This window comes from Malaclemys terrapin, chromosome 1 (genome assembly GCF_027887155.1).
Source record: "Malaclemys terrapin pileata isolate rMalTer1 chromosome 1, rMalTer1.hap1, whole genome shotgun sequence".
NCBI lineage: Eukaryota > Metazoa > Chordata > Testudines > Emydidae > Malaclemys > Malaclemys terrapin.
The window spans coordinates 332,213,474-332,234,438 of record NC_071505.1 but is presented as its reverse complement, the minus strand read 5'-3'; the positions used below and the strand labels follow the sequence as shown (position 1 = coordinate 332,234,438).

At 41.9% G+C, this 20,965-nt stretch overlaps 1 protein-coding gene across 11 annotated transcripts in view; it reads right to left on the bottom strand.

Annotated features, from left to right (window-relative positions):
* The window catches only part of DLG2 (discs large MAGUK scaffold protein 2), a 1,481,925-nt gene that overhangs the window by 552,778 nt on the left and 908,182 nt on the right, over positions 1-20,965 (bottom strand). For all 11 annotated transcript variants that reach the window (XM_054015731.1, XM_054015732.1, XM_054015733.1 and 8 more), the window contains one exon: positions 14,437-14,490. In XM_054015731.1, the coding sequence (XP_053871706.1) occupies positions 14,437-14,490 (54 nt within the window). The remainder of the gene's footprint in view (positions 1-14,436; positions 14,491-20,965) is intronic.

Below are 20,965 nucleotides of genomic sequence, written 5' to 3'. Positions count from 1 at the left end.
AGAGTACACCACAACTGAAGGGCCAAAACGTAGAGGAAAACATCTCCATGGACTCCATGCCATGCTTTGGGAAATTCCAGATCAGAACCTTTTACCTCAGGATTTTAATGCTCCAATTACCAGCATCTCTATATGTTTGCTTAAAAGTGGTATACATGCATCATATAATTCATATTCATTAGTTATAAAGTGCCATACAGAACATGGCACTTCACAAAAATATATGAAGCCTACATCCTTGCACCAAAAGACCTTACTGTCTGGGGCTAGCTTGTGATTGAGCGTTTATCTCTGAGTAACAGGCAGCATGCAGCTGTACCAGCCCATGACAAGCCCTGAGTGGCACAGAGTGGGGACTCAGATTCTCATTGCTTTCTTGCCCACAAATTTGGAGGGAAGTCATTTACTGCAGCCTTTGAAAGGGTGCAAATTGCCCACCCCACCCCCGCACTTGCATGCTTTGTCAGCTGTCCTGGCTGGTGGGGAGGAGAGCCGAAACATCACCCAATCCTCACACCTCTATGTCCCCTCCTCACCCACTTGCTCCCTGTGGGCAGGAGAAAGCAGCTCTAAACTTCACACAGGACTGAAGATCTGGGAAGCACAGTCACACAATGAAAGGGCCTTACACTCCAGTGTGGGTGCACTGAGGCTAGGGACAATTGAAAGACAACAACAGAAGGAGACAGCAATATGAGGGGAAGCAATATGGGAAGAAAGAAAAGACTACAGGCCAGGACACATGCTTATAGCTCTTAATATTTTAACTGATTAAAAATAATATCAATACATCTAAGTGGATTTAGTCCAACAAGAAACATATAAGAAAGGGAAAGCAGCTAAAGATTACATTAAATCCTCAGATAAATATGTGAGGCTCCCCCTGATTTCAGTGAGTGATGTATGAATTTATCCTGGATTAGGTTAGAACTAGCCATTTAGCACCTATGCAAATTCCTAAAAGAACTAAATGAGGATTACTCTGCATCAGGGAAACGAAGGTGACTCACACAGTTTTAAATGAATGCTTCCCATTATAAAAAGGAACTAAAATGTATAGCCAAAAAATACAGTATGAAAAAACTCCTACCCATGTTTAATTGTGCTTAAGCTACTGCAGAAGAATTCACTCTGTACCATTAAAGACTCCTATCAAATTAATTCCCAGAACTGAAGCTTGGCAAACCAAAGGTTTTCAAGTCACTGAACCTAGAAACAAAGCTAATTAACTATTCCCTTTATAATTTCCTGCAGGCCTGAACTATAAAGAAGAATGTAAGCACAGTATAATAGAATATAGGGCCCTTCCCTTCCCTCTGTTCAAAGCAGGGCCGGCTCCAGGCACCAGCAAAGGAAGCAGGTGCTTGGGGCAGCCAATGGAAAGGGGCAGCATATCCGAGTGTTCGGCAGGAATTCGGCAGCGGGTCCCTCGATCCCTCTCGGAGGGAAGGACCCGCCGCTGAATTGCCGCAGAAGAATGAAGCCGCGCAGTAGAGCTGCCGCCGATCTTTCTCTTTTTTTTTTTTTGGCTTCGCCGCTTGGGGCGGCAAAAAAAGCTGGAGCCAGCCCTGGTTTAAAGAAAGGCAGATTGACAAAAACAATCTGCCACAGGATGAAAATTGTTTCAAGTTGCCGAGCTGAAAGGGGTTTACAAGGCACTGAACAATGTCAACATCACCAAAAGTTTTAATTAATCAAAATCTTTCTGATATAAGAGAGAGAAATCAGGGTCTACAGAGTGCATACAAAGCACACAAGAAAAGGAAAAGTGATCTTTGCTGAACCACTGAAAACGTGAGAATGCCCTAAAGGTGTGTGTTACCTGTCAAAAACCCTCTCTCTTTATTTGAACACAAATAGGGCAGGTTTTCTGGATGAAATTGGTGGCAGTACGTGATGGAGTACACAAACCTCACACTGGAAAAAAAGGGGTTAACGAGCTGATCTGGGCCCTGGCAGTCCCTCCCCTCTGCACCTGGTACAGCTTAAAAAAGGAAGCAGAGTAGCTCAGTGGCAGGCAGGCAAACAGGGGAGGTGAGGTGATTTAATTAAATCTATGCTCTGAACTGCTCGGAAGGAGCACGACAGGAGCTCTTGCTGCCTGAGCAGTGGAGACACTGATCTGACCAAGCCTGCAAAGGAGAGACTGGAGAACCCAAGACCCCGACCCAGTGGGGAAGCCCTTGCTGATTTCTGAAGACTTCCATATTATTTAACTCCTTATGTGTACCCCAAAAGGGACAGGCTTGACCGTGTGACCTTGACAGAGGACTCAGTTGCTAAAAGAACAGACCATTGCACGGCCGACTAATAGTCAGAAAGGGGAATACCCAGGAGGAAGATAATCCGCCACACCCCAGCCTGACCACTAGGTAGCACTGCTCGTGAATGTTCCCTTTCACAGGGTACTTAGCATAATTAAGAAGGAATGACACTGTTACAGATGCTTTACAGACAACTAGGGAGAAAGGCTCCATGCCCAATGAGCTAACAACTCAATGAGGTAACAAGCAGGCTGGGATGAACAAGAAAAATGGTTTCAACATGCAGTGATATTCAGCATGTGACTTATTAGACACTAGTATGGGTTGAAATATACACAGATGGTTTTCATAAAAAATATTCAAAATCATTTTAATTTCAAACAGCTTGAAATGGAGCCATTTCTAGAATTTTAAGGAAATCCATTACAGGAAATTGATTTTTTTTAATTCCTAAAGTAAATGTAATCAAATTAAAAACAACAAGGAGTCCTTGTGGCACCTTAGAGACTAACAAATGTATTTGGGCATAAGCTTTCATGGGCTAGAACCCACTTCATCAGATGCATGGAGTGGAAAATAAAGTAGCAGGTATTGAAAAGATGGGAGTTGCCTAACACGGCTACCAATCTGAAACCTTTAATCAAATTGCTATTCACATGTTGTTTACCCCAGTTTTCAGTAAATGAAAAGTTTCAATCAATGTTTTAGTAACATTTTTATGATGTTTTGAATAAAATATTTTAAAAGGCATAATTTCTGTGATAAATGAAATTTTTCAACAATGTTGATAACTTTTCATGAAAATTTGCCTTTAAAATAAAGATGAAAAATCTTCAGGTCAAAATTTTTTGACCAGCATCATCAGTTACATATGGGTTTCTTGTTGCTTTTTAATTATATTTTATCGTTTCATTGTGGAATGGCAGCTGCTGCAAGAAGTGTGTTTTAGGGAGAAGATGGCAAGGGTGTGGCAGACTAGGCCACAGAGTGAGGGATAAATAGCAGCAGGATGGTCCAGTGGTTAGATCACTAGACTAGGATCTGGGAAAGCTGATTCAAGTCCCTGATTCTTTAGCTGTGTGACCTTAGGCAAGTCACTTAGGGCCAGATTTACAAAGGTATTTAGATGCAGAATAGAATTTTCAAAAGTGCCTTAGTCACCTAGGAGCCTTAATCCCAATGACTTTCAATGGGAATTAGGCAACTAACTTGCTTAGGTGCTTTTGTAAATCCCATTAGATACCAATCCTTAGGAACCTAAATATTTTTGTAAATCTGGCCTTTAGGCTTTCTGTGTCAGTTCCCCATCTGTAAAATGGGAATAATAGTACAGCCCTGCCTCACAGGGGTGTTGTAAGGATAAATACATTGAAGACTGTGGGGTGCTCACTGTGCGGGGGATCTTAAATATCTAGACAGATATACGTGAAGGCCGAGAGCAGAGAAGAAACAATCACGGAGATGGGAGCAGGTGAAGGGTATGAAAATGGAGGTTAATCATGTAGCTTTGGCAAAATGCTAAGATTGGGGAATGCACTGAACATCTGTGCTCATAAAATGAAGGTGTGGCCTGGCTCGAGCCAAGGAGAGTTAACGCAGGCACTGCACAATCTGCCCTCCCCTGCCATGCCTTCGCATCTGCCCCTACAGTTTCATTAGCCAGCCTTTTAATCAATTGGCAGAGTTGCCAGTTTGGGATGTACTGGCTTCAACACAATGGATAGTAAATGATCCTTAGGACTAGACTAAAATCAAAATAATCTTTACTGGTCATTTTTTATATTAGAACTCCAAACAGAAAAAAGCTGTTTTTTTTTTCTATTACACTGAAACACAATGGTTTCAACAAATCAAAGCACAGGGAGCCTGTAGAGTTCCTACCTCCCAGCAGTAATTTTTCGAATCCATACAAATACGTGAGCCCATTTATTCTGATCTGCTAACGCTGCAGTGGTTTCAGCTGTGAAACACTATGCAAATCATTGCGCCCTGATTCATTACTGTACTCAGGCTCATTAGACATATATTCTCACAGCTTCCCCATCTCTAGAACAGAGGTATCAATTCACCCTGCAAGACTGATTTCAGAGGTTCTCAGAGGTTTTTTGCTTCCTCTCCCTTTGGAGCTTCATGTCCCACACATCCCCAGACCATGGAGGCAGGCATGGGATAGGCCAGACAGCTAACATGGCAGCGCTGGAGATAGCAGGAGGCAGGGGGTATTGGGTACCTGCATGGGGTGGGAAGGCAGGGGCACCCACAGTTCACTCTCCCTCTCGCCCCATGCATATCTCTGTCAGGAACAAGAAACTGGTACCCAGATGCCCCCATTTCTTACCCACTGCCAAGCCCTGCGAGACCATTTGCAGCTGCTGGGCAGGCTTAAGCCTCCTCCTCACTGCTGCTTTCTGATGGTGTGAGGCTAACCTGCAGTGACTCCTTCCCCGCTCCTGCCAAGTCTAGTGGCCCAGCAGCGCACATGCACAGGTGCCCCAAGACTGCCTGCCTGCCCCAAACTTAAGCAAAGCCCCTCCACGAGCCTCTACAAGATTTGCAGTCAGGTTATGACAGCAGTCTCCTGACGGCATCACCAGGCAGGGCCTGCAGGATGCAGCTGACTGAGAAGCACCTCTACTCTATGCTGCTCGCTGCCCCCCCAAAACCTCATCACCTCCCCCCCCGGGGGGCATGCCCCAAAGCTTGAAAACCAATCATTTAATACATTAATATTTGTAAAAGTGTTTTAAGATCCACGCTCAGTTACTAATGTGGCGGCTGATTCCCAAACAGGTAGAGGCAGGGCTTAAATTCAGCCGGAGCCGTCCAGAGCGGAGCTCCAGTAAACATTTTCAAACCCGCGGGACCTCTGGCGTGCCCCTCCCCAAGCCCCGAGACCTCCTGCCCCTCAGCTGAAGCCCACAGCCCCGAATGGGGGGAGGGGAGGAGAGTGTGGTGGGCTCAGAGAAAAATCTCTGAGAATTTAAGCCCTGGATAGAGGTCATCACAGAAGCATTGATCTATATCAGTAACTACTTAGGGGTGCTTTCGTTTAACTTGGAAGTAACCCCAGTCAGAGCTACTGAACAATCTTGGCTTTTGCCCTCTGAGCATATCAACTGCGATCATAGTTATTACTGAGTTAGTAGAAAGTATCTTCAAGTTACCACCTAATTAACTCATTGCACCATCTTACCCACTCTATATTTCTTTCTAAAACTATTGTGGATTTGACATAAAAAAATGTGTGCTAGAATTAGAAGTTATGGTTTTGTCTAAAGAAAAACATATATTTTATGTTCTAAATGTGTATTTACAGCACGGACGAGATAGATAGACTTCATTCTTTTCCATCTCGCAAGGACTGAGTGAGTGAAAGGGAATGATTATTTTGTAAAAGACTTCTCACTCACATTTTGGAGCTGATATTGATTATTATTAGTTCCTGTCCATTTGTTCCTTTTCAGAGTATTATTTTTATCATCTTGGTCTTTCTTCTTCTCTTTCATTAGTTCTTCACCCAAATTCACATCAGACATTCACAACATACATTCCAAATGTCAGATCATTACTCTTTCATGCTCCTGAATTCTAGTAAAATACCCTTGAGTGAAACAACACTCGGAGTTTTGCGGACATTGGTAAAATCAACATATGGCTAATATTTTCATTAAAGGTTACGGTTCCTCTGGCATAAACAATATGTTTTAAATAATGAAAGACAATGTAGTTTATAACAAGTTTAAAAAAAAAACAATGCAACAAGAAAGTAAACATTTAGTGGAAAGTTTCACTCCTATTTTATTGATCAAGAATTAGTAGTCAGGTTCATGTATGAGGCGAATGCAAATACTATATTAAAGGCAACTTCAAGTGGAAACCATCTCTCAGGATTCCTCCCCACTCTGAACTCTGGGGTACAGATGTGGGGACCCACATGAAAATCCCCCATTGCTTATATTTTACCAGTTTAGGTTAAAACTTCCCCAAGGCACAAATTCCTTTCCTTGTCCTTGGACAGTATTGCTGCCACCACCAAGTGATTTATACAAAAATTCAGGGAAGAGTCACTTTTAATCCCTATCCCCCCAAAATATCCCCCAAGCTCCTTCACCCCCTTTCCTCAGGAGGCTTGAGAATAATATACCAACCAATTGGTTAGCAATGTGAGCACAGACCAAACCCTTTCTCTTTAGGACACTGAAAATCAATCAGGTTCTTAAAAGAAGAACTTTATTTATAAAGAAAAAGTAAAAGAATCACACCTGCAAAATCAGGATGGAAGGTAACTTTACAGGGTAAATAAAAAGATTTAAAACACAGAGGACTCCCCTCTGGACTCAGCTTCACGGTTACAAAACAGGAATGAAACTACCTCTTTAGCATAGGGAAAATTCACAAGATAAAACAAAAGATAACCTAATGCATTTCCTTGCCTACTTACAATTTCTGTTATTTTAGATGGATCATTCCAGGTATATTTTCAGGAGATGTTGTACCTGCTTGGTCTCTCCCTCCGTCCAGAGAGGGAACAAACAAAGAGACCCACAAACAAATTCTCCCCCCTCGCACCCCCAAATTTGAAAGTATCTTCTTTCTTCATTGGTCCTTCTGGTCAAGTGCCAACTAGGTGATTTGAGCTACTTAACCCCTTACAGGTAAAGTGATTCAGTACAGCTGCCAAGGAGGGATTTTATGCTACCCTTTTCTTTATATTTATGACACCATTGGTTAGTGTCTTTTATTGCTTCTTATTATACATAAAGGTCTGAAAGTTTCTGATTTTTACATTTTTCTTTCCTTGCCTTTTCCTCCTTGATATCATGTCTTGGTTTTCCTGGTTATGCTGTAGATAAAAACCTAGAGATGTGGACTGCTTAAATCCTTAGGTGATTTTTGTTTTGTTTTTGTTGTTTTAAAGCTCTTCTTTCCACTATTTAGTTAAATATGAGTTAATGGCAAATTAAAATATTATGCAGTCTGAATAAAAATAATTCCTCTTTTTAATGAACTTGTACCAATTGTCCTGTTTGTAGGCAATCTCATGAATAGCTGTGGAGACCATATTAGCAAAATGGGGCCCTGGTACTCGGTAGAGAATCTAGGCACTATTGTAATGAAAGCATGCGTCTGACGAAGCGAGTATTCACCCACAAAAGCTTATGCTCCAGTACTTCTGTTAGTCTATAAGGTGCCACAGGACTCCTTGTCGCCTTTTACAATATATAGAATGGTATCCCGCTCCTGCCTCCATTGTGGGGGGATGTGTGGGACATGAATCTCCAAAAGGAGACTAACAGTAGAGAAGAAATGCCTCCTATGTCAGGGTTTAGGCAAGTTCCATATACAGATATGAATCTTTGTGAAAAAAGTAGGTATTTAAATATTTTAGCATAATTCTCATGTTCCTTATTATTGGAAACAGAATTGCCAAGCAACATAACAGCAAGTCTAGAGCACTACAGAACCCTTAAATTTGGGGACAAAGAGCAATATAATACTTAAAGTGAAGACAACATAAAATTCCACAGATCACAATAAAATGGGTGTGCAACATTTTGAGTGACATCCAAGAAGATGGTACATGGTCAGGGCTGGTGCTACCATTGAGGCAAACTAGGCGGTTGCCTAGGGCGCCAAGATTTGGGGGCGCCAAAAAGCGGTGCCCCCAATTTTTCTTTACAGCGTTCCTGGGCTGGGCTGCCGAGGGCGCGCTGACATGTGCGGCTCAGACTCCCTCTCCCAGCGCACCAGATGCTCCACTTCTCCTGCCTCCCAGGCTTGCGGTGCCAATCAGCGGTTTGGCACCGCAAGCCTGGGAGGGGAGGAGAATTAGAGCAGGGGGGGCGTGTTCGGAGAGGAGGCGGGGCAGAGGTGGGGAGCTGCCGCACGGCTCCTCAGGCCAGGGAGGAGCTATGACAGGGGGGGGAGCTTCCGTGGGGGGGGGTGCCTCGGGGTGGAAGGGGTGCGGGGAGCTGCCGCAGGGCTGAGGGGGAGAGGGCGCAAGGTGTTGTACATGGTGCAAACATCAAAGTGCCCAGTTTTCTCAGTGTGGATTTTCATACCTATGTCTTTACCGGTACCTACCCACAAATGATCCCAAAGTATTTGAGTCATTTTCACCAGAAAACCTTAGGAAGACTGTGAAGTTGTAGGTATAGCATCATACATCTGAAAATACCTATCATCTACTACTGCAATTCCAATTCCAGAATTATAGGTGCTTGGGCAGGTATAAACACCATGAAAGTTATTATTTATTTGTATTACCATGACTAGGATCCTTAGTCATAGTCAAGGACCCCACTGTACTAGGTGCCATACAAACAAAATATGGACCCTGCCCCAAAGAGACAACAGATAAATGCAGACAGACTGCTGCGCGGGGGAGGGTTACAGGGAAACAACAGGACAATATTGGTCAGCAACACCCAAAGATTTGGATTTAAATCTATATGGAGGGGCTCCAAGAGGCAGAGATTAAATATTTTTACTTTTTTTACAACTAATATCCTAACTGAAAGAAAACATAGTTCATGTATCTGAATGATAAAACTGGTATTAAAAGAATGAATCTTAAAGCTTCTGAAATCTGCTTATGGCAAAACTGCCACATCTCCTCCCACCTCCTGAACACCGGTAGTATCAAATTGTATATTACTAGTTCCTCAAAATTCCTTTCATGTTCCACAGTAATTGTTACAAGAAAAGTTCATTCACTGAAAGGCACATACATTTCATCACCCTCTGAGAATATGCCATAATCAGTTTGAGAGAGGAAGCATCATTTGCAACATTATTTTTTTTACAGTGACAATAAGGAAGCTATAAAAAGAACCTAGTTGTGTTTCAGGGCAATATGCTTTAGAGAGATATTATCACATCTCCTAGAGATTTCTCTCCCTAGATCAATCATTGTCATGATGGGTAAAAAGACAAAGTTTGCTTCTGGTCAGCTCATTAGTTCGTATTGCCCTGAGAAATACTTCTGGTAGAAAAAAAGAAAAAAAAATAAAGAAAAGAGTTCCTGTGCACTTTGGGTCTGATCCAAAGCCCACTGGAGCCTTCCCACTGATTCCAAAAGCATGAGATCAGGCCTTTACAAGTGTTATGTCCCAATGAAACAAAAGTAATAGAAATATACTTTTATTAAGATTTTGGATAGCCCCAAATTCTCTGTAAAAATCAGGGGGTAGTAAAAAAAAATAAATCAGTGTGGACATGTAACAACGTACTATCAAGCAGTGGGACAAAGGCATTTTGGAATAAAGTTTCTTAATTAAACTACTCATACGTGTAAGTATTTGAAGGATTGGGGCCCTAAATTGTTTTTTCTTTACTACTTTTTCCAGCATCTTACACAATAGGGTCGTGATAGTTTTGGGGGGACTCTACATGCTATAAAAGGCCAGAATTTATACTAAGTGACAAATGGCCAACAAGAAACAGCAACAGTGTTCGTGTTTAAACATTGTGATGTTGCATTAGGCACAAAGGCTCTAATTCATCAAGTCACATAAAAACATGCCTATTGACAAGGGCACTACTCACATGCTTAAAGTTAGGCATGTGCTTAAGTAACTTGTTGAATTAGAGCCAAAATGGGAGAATCTTTAGGTACGTCCTTTATCACCAGTCATTATCCAACATGATCTTCACTTTCTGCCAAGAGCCCTCAAACCCCGTCACACCCAGCCCAACCCCCTGCCCCAGCCTGGAGCACCCTCCTTCACCCCAAATCCCTCATCCCTGGCTCCACACCCCCAGCCCAGAGCCCATACCCCCTGCCTCAGCCCAGAGTTCCCTCCCATAATCCAACCCCCCGTTCCACCCCCAAGCCTGGAGCCCCCTCCTGCACCCTGAACTCCTCATCCCTGGCCCCACACCCCCAGCCCAGAGCCCATACTCCCTGCCTCAGCCCAGAGTTCCCTCCCATAATCCAACCCCCCGTTCCACCCCCAAGCCTGGAGCCCCTTCCTGCACCCTGAACTCCTCATTTCTAGCCCCACCCTGCACCCTCACCCGGAGCCTTCACCCCCTCCCACACCCCCAACTCCCTGAGCCAGCCCGGTGAAAATGAATGAGTGAGTGTGGGTGGGGAGAGCGAGCGACGGGTGGGAGGAGGATGGAGTGAGCGGGGCGAGGCCTCGGAGAAGGGGTGGGGCAGAAGGTGGGGCAAAGGTGTTAAGATTTTGTGCAAGTAGAAAGTTGGCAACCCTAGCCCAAGTGGGGTAGGAGAGGCAGGTAACAAAGAATGAGTGAGGCTGGAAGGGAGTCTGGGACGGTAGCAAACTGTGAGGGGGGACATTTTTGCCCATACAGTTAGCATTTGCCACACAAAAGCAGCTGAAAAGAGGGTGTATAATGAGAAGTGTTGGGCAATCTTAATAATAGGCAGTGCTATGAGCCCTACCTATAATTAATATTAATAGATAATGAAGAATTTCTAAACTGTTGCCCATTTAAGGTTTGGGGATTTATTTGTTTTGTACTTTGTTTAAAATTACTGAGTTCATTAACAGCTGCTTTTCTAACATGAACGATAGTTTGATGTGAAAATGTGCCTATTTAGTCACAGATGTTTGAACAAAGTTTGTATATTACAGAGTTATAACTATAATTAATGTATAGGTTCTTGCTGTAAGTAGATGTGTCAAAAAGTACTGCTATTAGACTGGCACTGAATTTCAGATGAACGCAGATTTGAATGAAATTTTGTAATTTTGAATAAGCAATTGGAAAAATAAAATGAGCAAAGACATTCTATAGCTGCATGCTATATGCTATTAGGATTTCCATTCAAGTGCAAGAAATACAAACGATGGTGTATTCAAAATTTGGATAACACTGACATGAAGAATTGTAAAAACTTCGCAAAATTTTACCCATAAAGTAATTCTGGCCCCTTTGCTCTCCTGTAATAAGTACACTGGAATTACAGCATAACTGCAAGACAATTTTAGGTTTCTGAACTGGTCCCAGTTTGACTAACACGTTTTTTAACTAAAAAAATAAAATGTCCAACAGGGTCAAGTTCTGAACTCCTCTGGGTTTATTCAGCCTTTATTTTCCAAAGGCGAAACAAATGGATCAGAAATAGGATGTTAACTAGTAAGTTAGGACAAAACCAGAACAATCCTACAGTGCAGCCACTTTGAAATTTGCTTGTATTTTCTTTACTTGCACACATGATTGCACGAGTGTTAGTTCAATTATTTTGTATGTTTGTGTTCTGCACTCTCCTTCATTATAGATTGGTTCTGTATATTGAGCTGAAAGAATATATTCCCTGCCATGTTGCCACTGCTCATTTTGAAATTTTCCCTGTAGTGTTGGGTGTGAGGTTATTGTTTGCATGGGTGGATATAATGTTCAGGTAGCAGCTTTGTACCCAAAATTGATTCCAGTCTGAGAGACTTATACAATAAGAACTGACTTTGTAAGTAGTTAGATCTTAGAAAAATTCATTTGTTGTGGTGAAGTTCTTTCTGGAATCTGAGCCTATCATCACTGTTTGTTAACAACACACAATAACCTCTGAAAAGCTCTTCACAAAAGGGTAAGGCTAAAAACTGAGCATTAATTTTTCTATTTTTAAAAAATAAAATGACATTCCTATTAGTTAAAAGTTAAATTACTATTACTTATCTGACAGCAATGCCAAGCACATGCTAGGTGCTGTACAGAAACACCCTAAAATGCCTCCAGTCTAAAAAAAGACATACAGAAAAACAGATGAAGGGTTGAGACAAGTTGTTTCCCCTCCATCTGATACTAGAAATTCAGACACAGACTTAAATGACCAGGGAGGAGTATAAAAATATTGCTCAGGCGTGCAGGAGTGAAATCAGGAAGGCCAAATCACACTTGGAGTTGCAGTTAGCAAGAGATGTTAAGAGTAACAAGAAGGGTTTCTTCAGGTATGTTAGCAACAAGAAGAAAATCAAGGAAAGTGTGGGCCCCTTACTGAATGAGGGAGGCAACCTAGTGACCGAGGATGTGGAAAAAGCTAATGTACTCAATGATTTTTTTGCCTCTGTCTTCACGCACAAGGTCAGCTCCCAGATTGCTGCACTGGGCAGTACAGCATGGGGAGAAGGTAACCAACCCTCTGTGGAGAAAGAAGTGGTTCGGGACTATTTAGAAAAACTGGACGTGCACAAGTCCATGGGGCCGGATGCGCTGCATCCGAGGGTGCTAAAGGAGTTGGCGGGTGAGATTGCAGAGCCATTAGCCATTATTTTTGAAAACTCATGGCGATCGGGGGAGGTCCCAGATGACTGGAAAAAGGCTAATGTAGTGCCCATCTTTAAAAAAGGGAAGAAGGAGGATCCGGGGAACTACAGGCCAGTCAGCCTCACCTCAGTCCCTGGAAAAATCATGGAGCAGGTCCTCAAGGAATCAATTATGAAACATTTAGAGGAGAGGAAAGTGATCAGGAACAGTCAGCATGGATTCACGAAGGGGAAGTCGTGCCTGACTAACCTAATTGCCTTCTATGATGAGATAACTGGCTCTGTGGATGAGGGGAAAGCAGTGGATGTGTTATTTCTTGACTTTAGCAAAGCTTTTGATACTGTCTCCCACAGTATTCTTGCCACCAAGTTAAAGAAGTATGGGCTGGATGAATGGACTGTAAGGTGGATAGAAAGCTGGCTAGATCATCGGGCTCAACGGGTAGTGATCAATGGCTCCATGTCTAGTTGGCAGCCGGTTTCAAGTGGAGTGCCCCAAGGGTCGGTCCTGGGGCCGGTTTTGTTTAATATCTTTATTAATGATCTGGAGGATGGTGTGGACTGCACTCTCAGCAAGTTTGCAGATGACACTAAACTAGGAGGCGTGGTAGATACACTAGAGGGTAGGGATCGGATACAGAGGGACCTAGACAAATTAGAGGATTGGGCAGAAAAAAACCTGATGAGGTTCAACAAGGACAAGTGCAGAGTCCTGCACTTAGGACGGAAGAATCCCATGCACTGCTACAGACTAGGGACCGAATGGCTAGGTAGCAGTTCTGCTGAAAAGGACCTAGGGGTCACAGTGGATATGAAGCTGGATATGAGTCAACAGTGTGCTCTTGTTGCCAAGAAGGCTAACGGCATTTTGGGCTGTATAAGTAGGGGCATTGCCAGCAGATCGAGGAACGTGATCGTTCCCCTTTATTCGACATTGGTGAGGCCTCATCTGGAATACTGTGTCCAGTTTTGGTCCCCACACTACAAGAAGGATGTGGAAAAATTGGAAAGAGTCCAGCGGAGGGCAACAAAAATGATTAGGGGTCTGGAGCACATGACTTATGAGGAGAGGCTGAGAGAACTGGGATTGTTTAGTCTCCAGAAGAGAAGAATGAGTGGGGATTTGATAGCAGCCTTCAACTACCTGAAGGGGGGTTCCAAAGAGGATGGAGCTCGGCTGTTCTCAGTGGTGGCAGATGACAGAACAAGGAGCAATGGTCTCAAGTTGCAGTGGGGGAGGTCCAGGTTGGATATCAGGAAAAACTATTTCACTAGGAGGGTGGTGAAACACTGGAATGCGTTACCTAGGGAGGTGGTGGAGTCTCCTTCCTTGGAGGTTTTTAAGGCCCGGCTTGACAAAGCCCTGGCTGGGATGATTTAGCTGGGAATTGGTCCTGCTTTGAGCAGGGGGTTGGACTAGATGACCTCTTGAGGTCCCTTCCAACTCTGATATTCTATGATTCTATGATTCTATATAGCTGGAAATTTCTTCAGAAAAAAAAAATCCCAAATCAAAACAAAAACTCTTGGTATTAGTAATATTTGCTGATCTGCAAATAAAACTCTTCAAGTTTTACAGCTGCACTGGGAAAAGGGAAAGACGCAATAAATCCACAATATTTTTCAAAAGAAAGTTACCGCTAATTTTGATTTGTTAAAACTTTGTTGCATGTTAAAATTCTGTATGTGAATTACTACTTTGCACTGTATGTCACCAGACTTTATTACCTTCCCTAATTTGAACAGTGGGAAAGAATTAAATCACACAAGCATTTTTAAAAAATAGATACAATATATTTAAAGAAACATTTGGTGCATACATTTGACTAATGTCTTGTGTATCTGATAATGCAGTGAAAGGATGGGGGCAGGGAAATCAAGACAGACCAGGCTATAAGTTCAACTGTTTACAAAAAGAGGAAACAAAATATCATACTTACATAGGGAATTGTGTCCAAGGTGTCTGTGTTGACGATTATAGGGGCGGGACTAGCCTGAAAGAAAAAGAAAGGGGGGAAAACAAATTTAAATACTTGAAATTATTAAATATTCAAATCACAGTAACATGAAATTCAGAGCTAGCACATTCCCTCCCTTGAATGCACACGGAACAATGCTGTGTGCCTTGGGTATCTCTGAATTCACTGGCAATTGAGGTCAGTAGGAGGTACTCAGTACCTTGCAGGATTGTGCCCAAAGAGCCTGATCTAAAGTCCACCAAGTCAATAGGAATCTTTCCATTAACTTCAATGGTCTTTGGATTAGGCTCTAACTGCACAAGAAGTAGACATTTACTGGTTAGTATTGTATGAAATGGGGAGTTCTGGAGTCTCAGGGCTCCGTGTAAACATGAGTTTGTTTGTTTCAACTCCCATTGTGTACACACTCCAAGTCTTGCATCTGAGCAAAATGAATTTAAAGTTAATGACGGAATCCACAACCAGGCAAGTTTCAAGCAGTTTCAAGTTTCACTAGAAGCACTGAGCACTACCATCAAGTACCTTTTTTTAGCCTAGCATTTCACAGCCCAAGAAGCAGTCACCCCCCCACCCAAAAAAAAAGGGCATTGATGCAGTAATTCAAGTGCTTTCATGTAATCACATGGTTTCTAACCTTTCAATTTCATGATATAGGAGAAATATTTCTATCTAAAGAGAAATTATAGGTTACATGCAACCACATTTAACATTTGCTAAAATTATTTCCCGTTATACAATTGTTCAATCACAGCGAGTACACTGAGAACAAGACACACATATTTTGGTACTTTGAAGTAGGTGCAATTCAGCTGATGACCTGTCTTCATTTATTACAGTATTGTACAGTTTGATATTAAAAACCACTTTCTAAATATCTGAAAATAGGCACTCTCTGTGACTACCTTTCATCCAGTTATCCTTGCTGGCTCTCAGTAGCTTTAATTAGCTTAAAATAATATATACAAGTTTCAGAATCTTTTTCCATTTAGATTGTTATAATTTCAGTTATAGGCCATGCAGGAAAGGTTTATAATGTGTAATCGCCGAGTTTAAAAATACAGACCTTCCATGTCTACTTGCAACTTCACTTTAGCTTTCATGAATGTTTAACTCAATACTGAATATCAATTCTTTTGTCTATATTATAAATAGAAAAAAGATGGTTTTCAAGATAATACTGCTGTCTCTGTCAACCTTTAGATTTCACTGAAATCCTGGTTTTACTTCTCCATATTGATTAATCTTAAGATCAGATAGTCAGGGCAAAATAAATCTAGCATAGTTTCCTCAGCTCTTTTATTATTTACAATCTCCAGAATTAAAATGCCTTGTCATTCCCTAATCAAGCAATATTTGTTAAGCTACGGGAATCAATCAGCAGCTCATATTTTTCTCATCACTTCTCCACTCTTGCAAGTAACTCAGGCCCTAATTACAAAAATTGCAGCAATGTATTCATTTTTCAGACAGCACTTTTAAGAAGTTTCTCAGCAGGAAAACAATGCAAGTGATGAAGAAGTGTAGGGACATTATAAAATAAGATCAGTTAAGGACTTGGAATTTCTTTGGAGAATTCATCAACTGCTCCTGTAATCATGTAACCTGAAATGACAATGGAACATGTCCATCCATAAAGAACTTGCTTGGCCCTGTTTTAGGAACTCAGACTTCTGTTGATAGGTGCACAAACTGTTGAAAGATAAGGTGCGCCTGCACTATGCAAAACAAATACTTTCCAGACAAGTCAAGAGCCTGATATTTGAGAGCATTTTAGGTGAAAGGACCCTGGAATTTTCCATGGATGGCAGGTGATAAGTGATGAGAGATAGATATAAAACCCAAAAGACTACAAAGTCGGGGGGATGATTTGTTCGTTGGGGTCTGTTCCTCTTATTGTTCACTCCAAGTTGCAGGTCCAATGGGTATCAAGCCACCTGGGTCTCAAAACATGGGGATTCTTGTGTTTTGATAATGTACCCTTAGCCATCTGGGATGTGGTCCTGCCTGCTCATTGCACACTTCCTTCACTGATCCTGCTATTAGGAGGAGGAGAACCTCGCCTTTCAAAACGACCAGGCCTCCAGTGTTTTCTAGCAGACGAAGATTGAGACAAGGAAACAAAAGATATCTGGTTCTATTCCCAATTCTGCCACTTGTCTTGCTGTGTGAGCTTAGGTAAGTCACCTAACCGCTCTGCCTGGGTTTCCTAATTTATAAAATGGATGTTGTGATTCTTATTTGCCTTTGAAAAAGATGTTGAAATCAACAGATGACAAGTCATAAATAAGTGCTAAGAATTATTATATTTTAATAATGAACAGTTAGTCCTGCAGTTTCAAAGACTTATTCTACTGGCAACCTCCTGCTCAGCAAGATGAACTCCACTAATGAGTTAATATAAAGATGGGACTCCTTTAAGACAGATGGAATATTAGGGTTCCAGGACTCTAGGTACTGGATTTGAGACAGTGACAGAGAAGCATATTGAATCGACTCGGGGGTTTGGAAAAGTTAAATCAACCCAAACATTTCCAGAACACTTTTCCTCTATGTCAGTGGTCTCCAAAGTGGGGTGCACAAGAAGATCCTTGGGGGTGCGTGGCAGGAGGAGCGCTTTTTTTTTTTTGCTTCGTCAGGCGGGAATCCGAGCGGCTTTTTTGGGGGGGGAGGGGGGGCTTCGGCAGTTCATTTTTTTTTTTTTTTTTTTTTTGGCTTCGGCGCAGCAAGGGATGCGTGTTCAAAAAAATTTTACAGATAGGGGTGAGCGATCAAAAAAGTTTGGAGACCACTGCTCTATGTCCCCAATCCTGTTCCTCATCTAGATATTTAACTTTTGATTCCACTATCTACCAAGACTGCTGTCAACTTACTGCTTCATCCCTGCTGCACCTGAATAGGACCTTTTCCTCTCACTGACTGACAGGAGAAACTGCTTCCACCCAGACTATACCAATACTTGGAAGCCAAGACAACATACTTACAGCTGCAGTGCCCGATTGGTATCAAACAGTTGTGAAAAAACTTGGAAAAGAGGGAGAGAGAAGTTTTTTTAAGGACATGAACATAGGAGACATTCCTCTCATAAATATACTCAGGATTTTCCAGCTCCAGTCAGTCAGGTTGTCTGGCCATTTTAGCACCAAAGGCATTATTTGAAAGCACAGTAAAATAAACCTGAACCACTAACAGGGAGAGTACAAAGCTACACAGTCTTGTTCATGAGCATTTTTTTCTGTACAGCACCCTCATAGAGTCATAGACTTTAAGGTCAGATGGAACCAATATGATCATCTAGTCTGACCTTCTGCACAACACAGGCCACAGATCTCACCCACCCACTCCTGCAACAAACCCCTAACCTATGTCTGAGCCACTGAAGTCCTCAAATCATGGTTTAAAAACTTCAAGGTGCAGCGAATCCTCCAGCAAGTGACCCGTGCCCCACGCTGCAGAGGAAGGCAGAAAACTCCCAGGGCCTCTGCCAATCTGCCCTGGAGGAAAATTCCTTCCCGACCCTAAATATGGCGATCAGCTAAAGCATGTGGGCAAGACCCACCAGCCAGAAACCCAGGAAAGAATTCTCTGTAGTAACTCAGATCCACCCTCATTAATTGACCTTCTCTAAATATTGTATGCTATGCTTATACTCATCAGGCAAGATGAACTCTGCTTCCAGTCTGAGTACTAGTTTTAGCCTGGTTGGCCTTGGTTTAGGTACAGCGTTAATGTAATATATTGTCTGGTTTTAACTGATTTTAATTCTACTCAGAACACACAGCATTTCGAGTTCTACTTATTCCTGGGGCATAATGCAATGTACCTCATTGAGTGGAAGGGATGGAGTGGGGTTGGGGACTGGGCGGAGCACTCCCCTGGCAGACAAAGTCGGCACTTCTGTCCTGGGCCCCGGACTCCCCTAGGGACATCCTGGCTGGGGTCACACCAAAATGCAGCCACGTGGTTTAGGGTCTATTTCATGGAAAGACGTGGAAAGGAGACCACCACTGAATACAGTGACAGGTATGTGACTCTTAATATAGAGATGCTATTGTCCTGACAATACCTTTAAGTGAATTGATCCAAGGTCTGCTATGCATATCTAATTTGTCAAGCTGAGATGGCTTGTTTAGGCTTAGCAAGGCCCTGATACCTTCACAGGCAATGACAAGCAAGACCCTAGAACTATCCAAGATCTATTATGCATATTCTTTCCAATTTCTTATGCCTCAACCTTCAGCATCTTGGCAATCTACTGTGACATGACTTACAAATCTGGACACTGGAGAAAGATCTGGGACTCATGGCTCATGCCCATTAGCTTTTAAATACCATCAGTATTTCTTATTCTGATCCACTTTCAACACTGACAAGATCTACTGAAGAGTTTCATCTGTCACTCTTCTTCCACATGCCCATGGATATCATTCTTCATTAAAACTTTATGGTTGTGGTAGCCCAGCACTCAAACAGATTTAATATCTGATTCAATGAGTATATAATGTCTTCAAGTAAACTAGTGCGAGATTTCTAATGGCAAGTAGTAACATGCAACAGAAGGTCCTGTGGCACCTTTAAGACTAACAGAAGTATTGGGAGCATAAGCTTTCATGGGTAAGAACCTCACTTCTTCAGATGTAAGTAATGGAAATTTCCAGAGGCAGGTATAAATCAGGACCCTCTGTTTCTTTTTACAGATTCAGACTAACACGGCTACCCCTCTGAAGTAGTAACATGTGTAACACCCACAAATGCTTTAATGTCCTTTGTGTTCAGAAAATCGTGGTCTCTTTGTCCCTAATAGAACTTACTGGCTCCAAGAATTCATTTAAAGAAGAAGAAAAGAGGTTTAGCTTTTGCTTTCTTTTCTCACTCTCTCAATTACTTTTCAGAGAAAGCTATTTGTTGTAATAATAGCGTATTGTGTTCCAGACAAACTACTTAAATGGAGAAAACTAGTGATTAAGGATACAGAAACATCAACACAGGCAACAGTGGCAGCAAACGCAAAGTATTCTATAGGAGAGATACCGGCCAGGGTGACATTCAAAATGTGCAAGAATAAAGCTGATGGAAACTTTTCTTTTTCCATGTTACAGGACAGAACTCCCAAGACGCACAAAACAGCACCACATGAAGAAATCTTCTAAGGTGATCCATCTAAGAAGTTATTTTCACCCATGAAACAAACAAAATATGATAAATATGCTTTCCACACAAAGAGCTTACTACCAGTCAAAGCGCTTGCTACCACAAATAGTCCCATGGAATGCTTACTCTGTGAGCAATCCACAGGAGTAAAAATGGTATAATTATAGTAATAAGCACTATGCCTGATTAGATGGCTTTTGAAGTACTGGACTAAAAAATTAATAGTGGAACTGGGACTAAGATAATGATACTGTCATATATATATATATGACAGTATCATTATCTTAGTCCCAGTTCCACTATTAATATATATATATAAAATTTTTGAATTTCTCAGTTTCTGAGTAGGAGAGCTGACTATTTGAACAAGAAGTTTAAGTCACATTTAAGGACTCATGTATTCCAAAGCAAGCTGGCCTTGGTGAGACTGGATATTCTGGGAAGCTTCATTTTACTGTTTACATTTTCTGTCTGTCTATATATCTTTATATTAGTAAGAGCAATAGTCCCTATATTTATTTTACATTGTCCATGCATAGTCAATTCCCAGTATGTTGCAGAGTTTGTGCGAACAATGCATAAATTTAACAGGGAAGAGACAGGGAAGAAAGATGACATTTCTGGCAACTGGGTATGGGACAAGTGAATACACAAATGCAATCATCATCATTAGGTCTCAAAGCCAACACAATGGTGATGAATGGGACACTTTATACCTCTCAGTTTTATCGTTTCAGGCTGTTTGAAGCCTCAGAAATGGTACCTGCTCAATTTACAGCACCCCACCTATACCCTAGCCAGGGCTCAAGGTGTGACCCAGTCAATTCAGACACCCCCACACTTTCCCTATCAAACTCCCTGAGTTTCACCCAAAGCTGGTTTAATATGAGGGCGGCGGCAGGGGAGTGGAAGGGAAGGGGGTATTTGAATAGGTCTCAGGCCTACAGAAAGACAACACTGCATTAATTTAAACTCAGTTCACTTTTTCAAGGTTTTTCTCAGAACTATAAGAGCTAAAATACATACATACACTCTAGCAGAGAAAGGGCACAAGCAACCACATGCACAGATTGAGAATTACTTGTGTGTGCGTGTGTTGCCACATACACACAATTCTAATTTAAATATACAGATCAAGACTCCAGAATCTAAACTTTCAGTTTAAAATATATATTGAGTTTAACCTGACCGTTTGCCATAGACTTGTGCTCCAGAATTCTATAAGGCCACAAGATCACACAATACACAGTTGCTTAGTCTTATGCACCATGGCATTTCATGCAGCTCATTTTCCATCAAGTTTTGAGTTTAAAAAAATAAATTGTTTTATATGAAACTGATA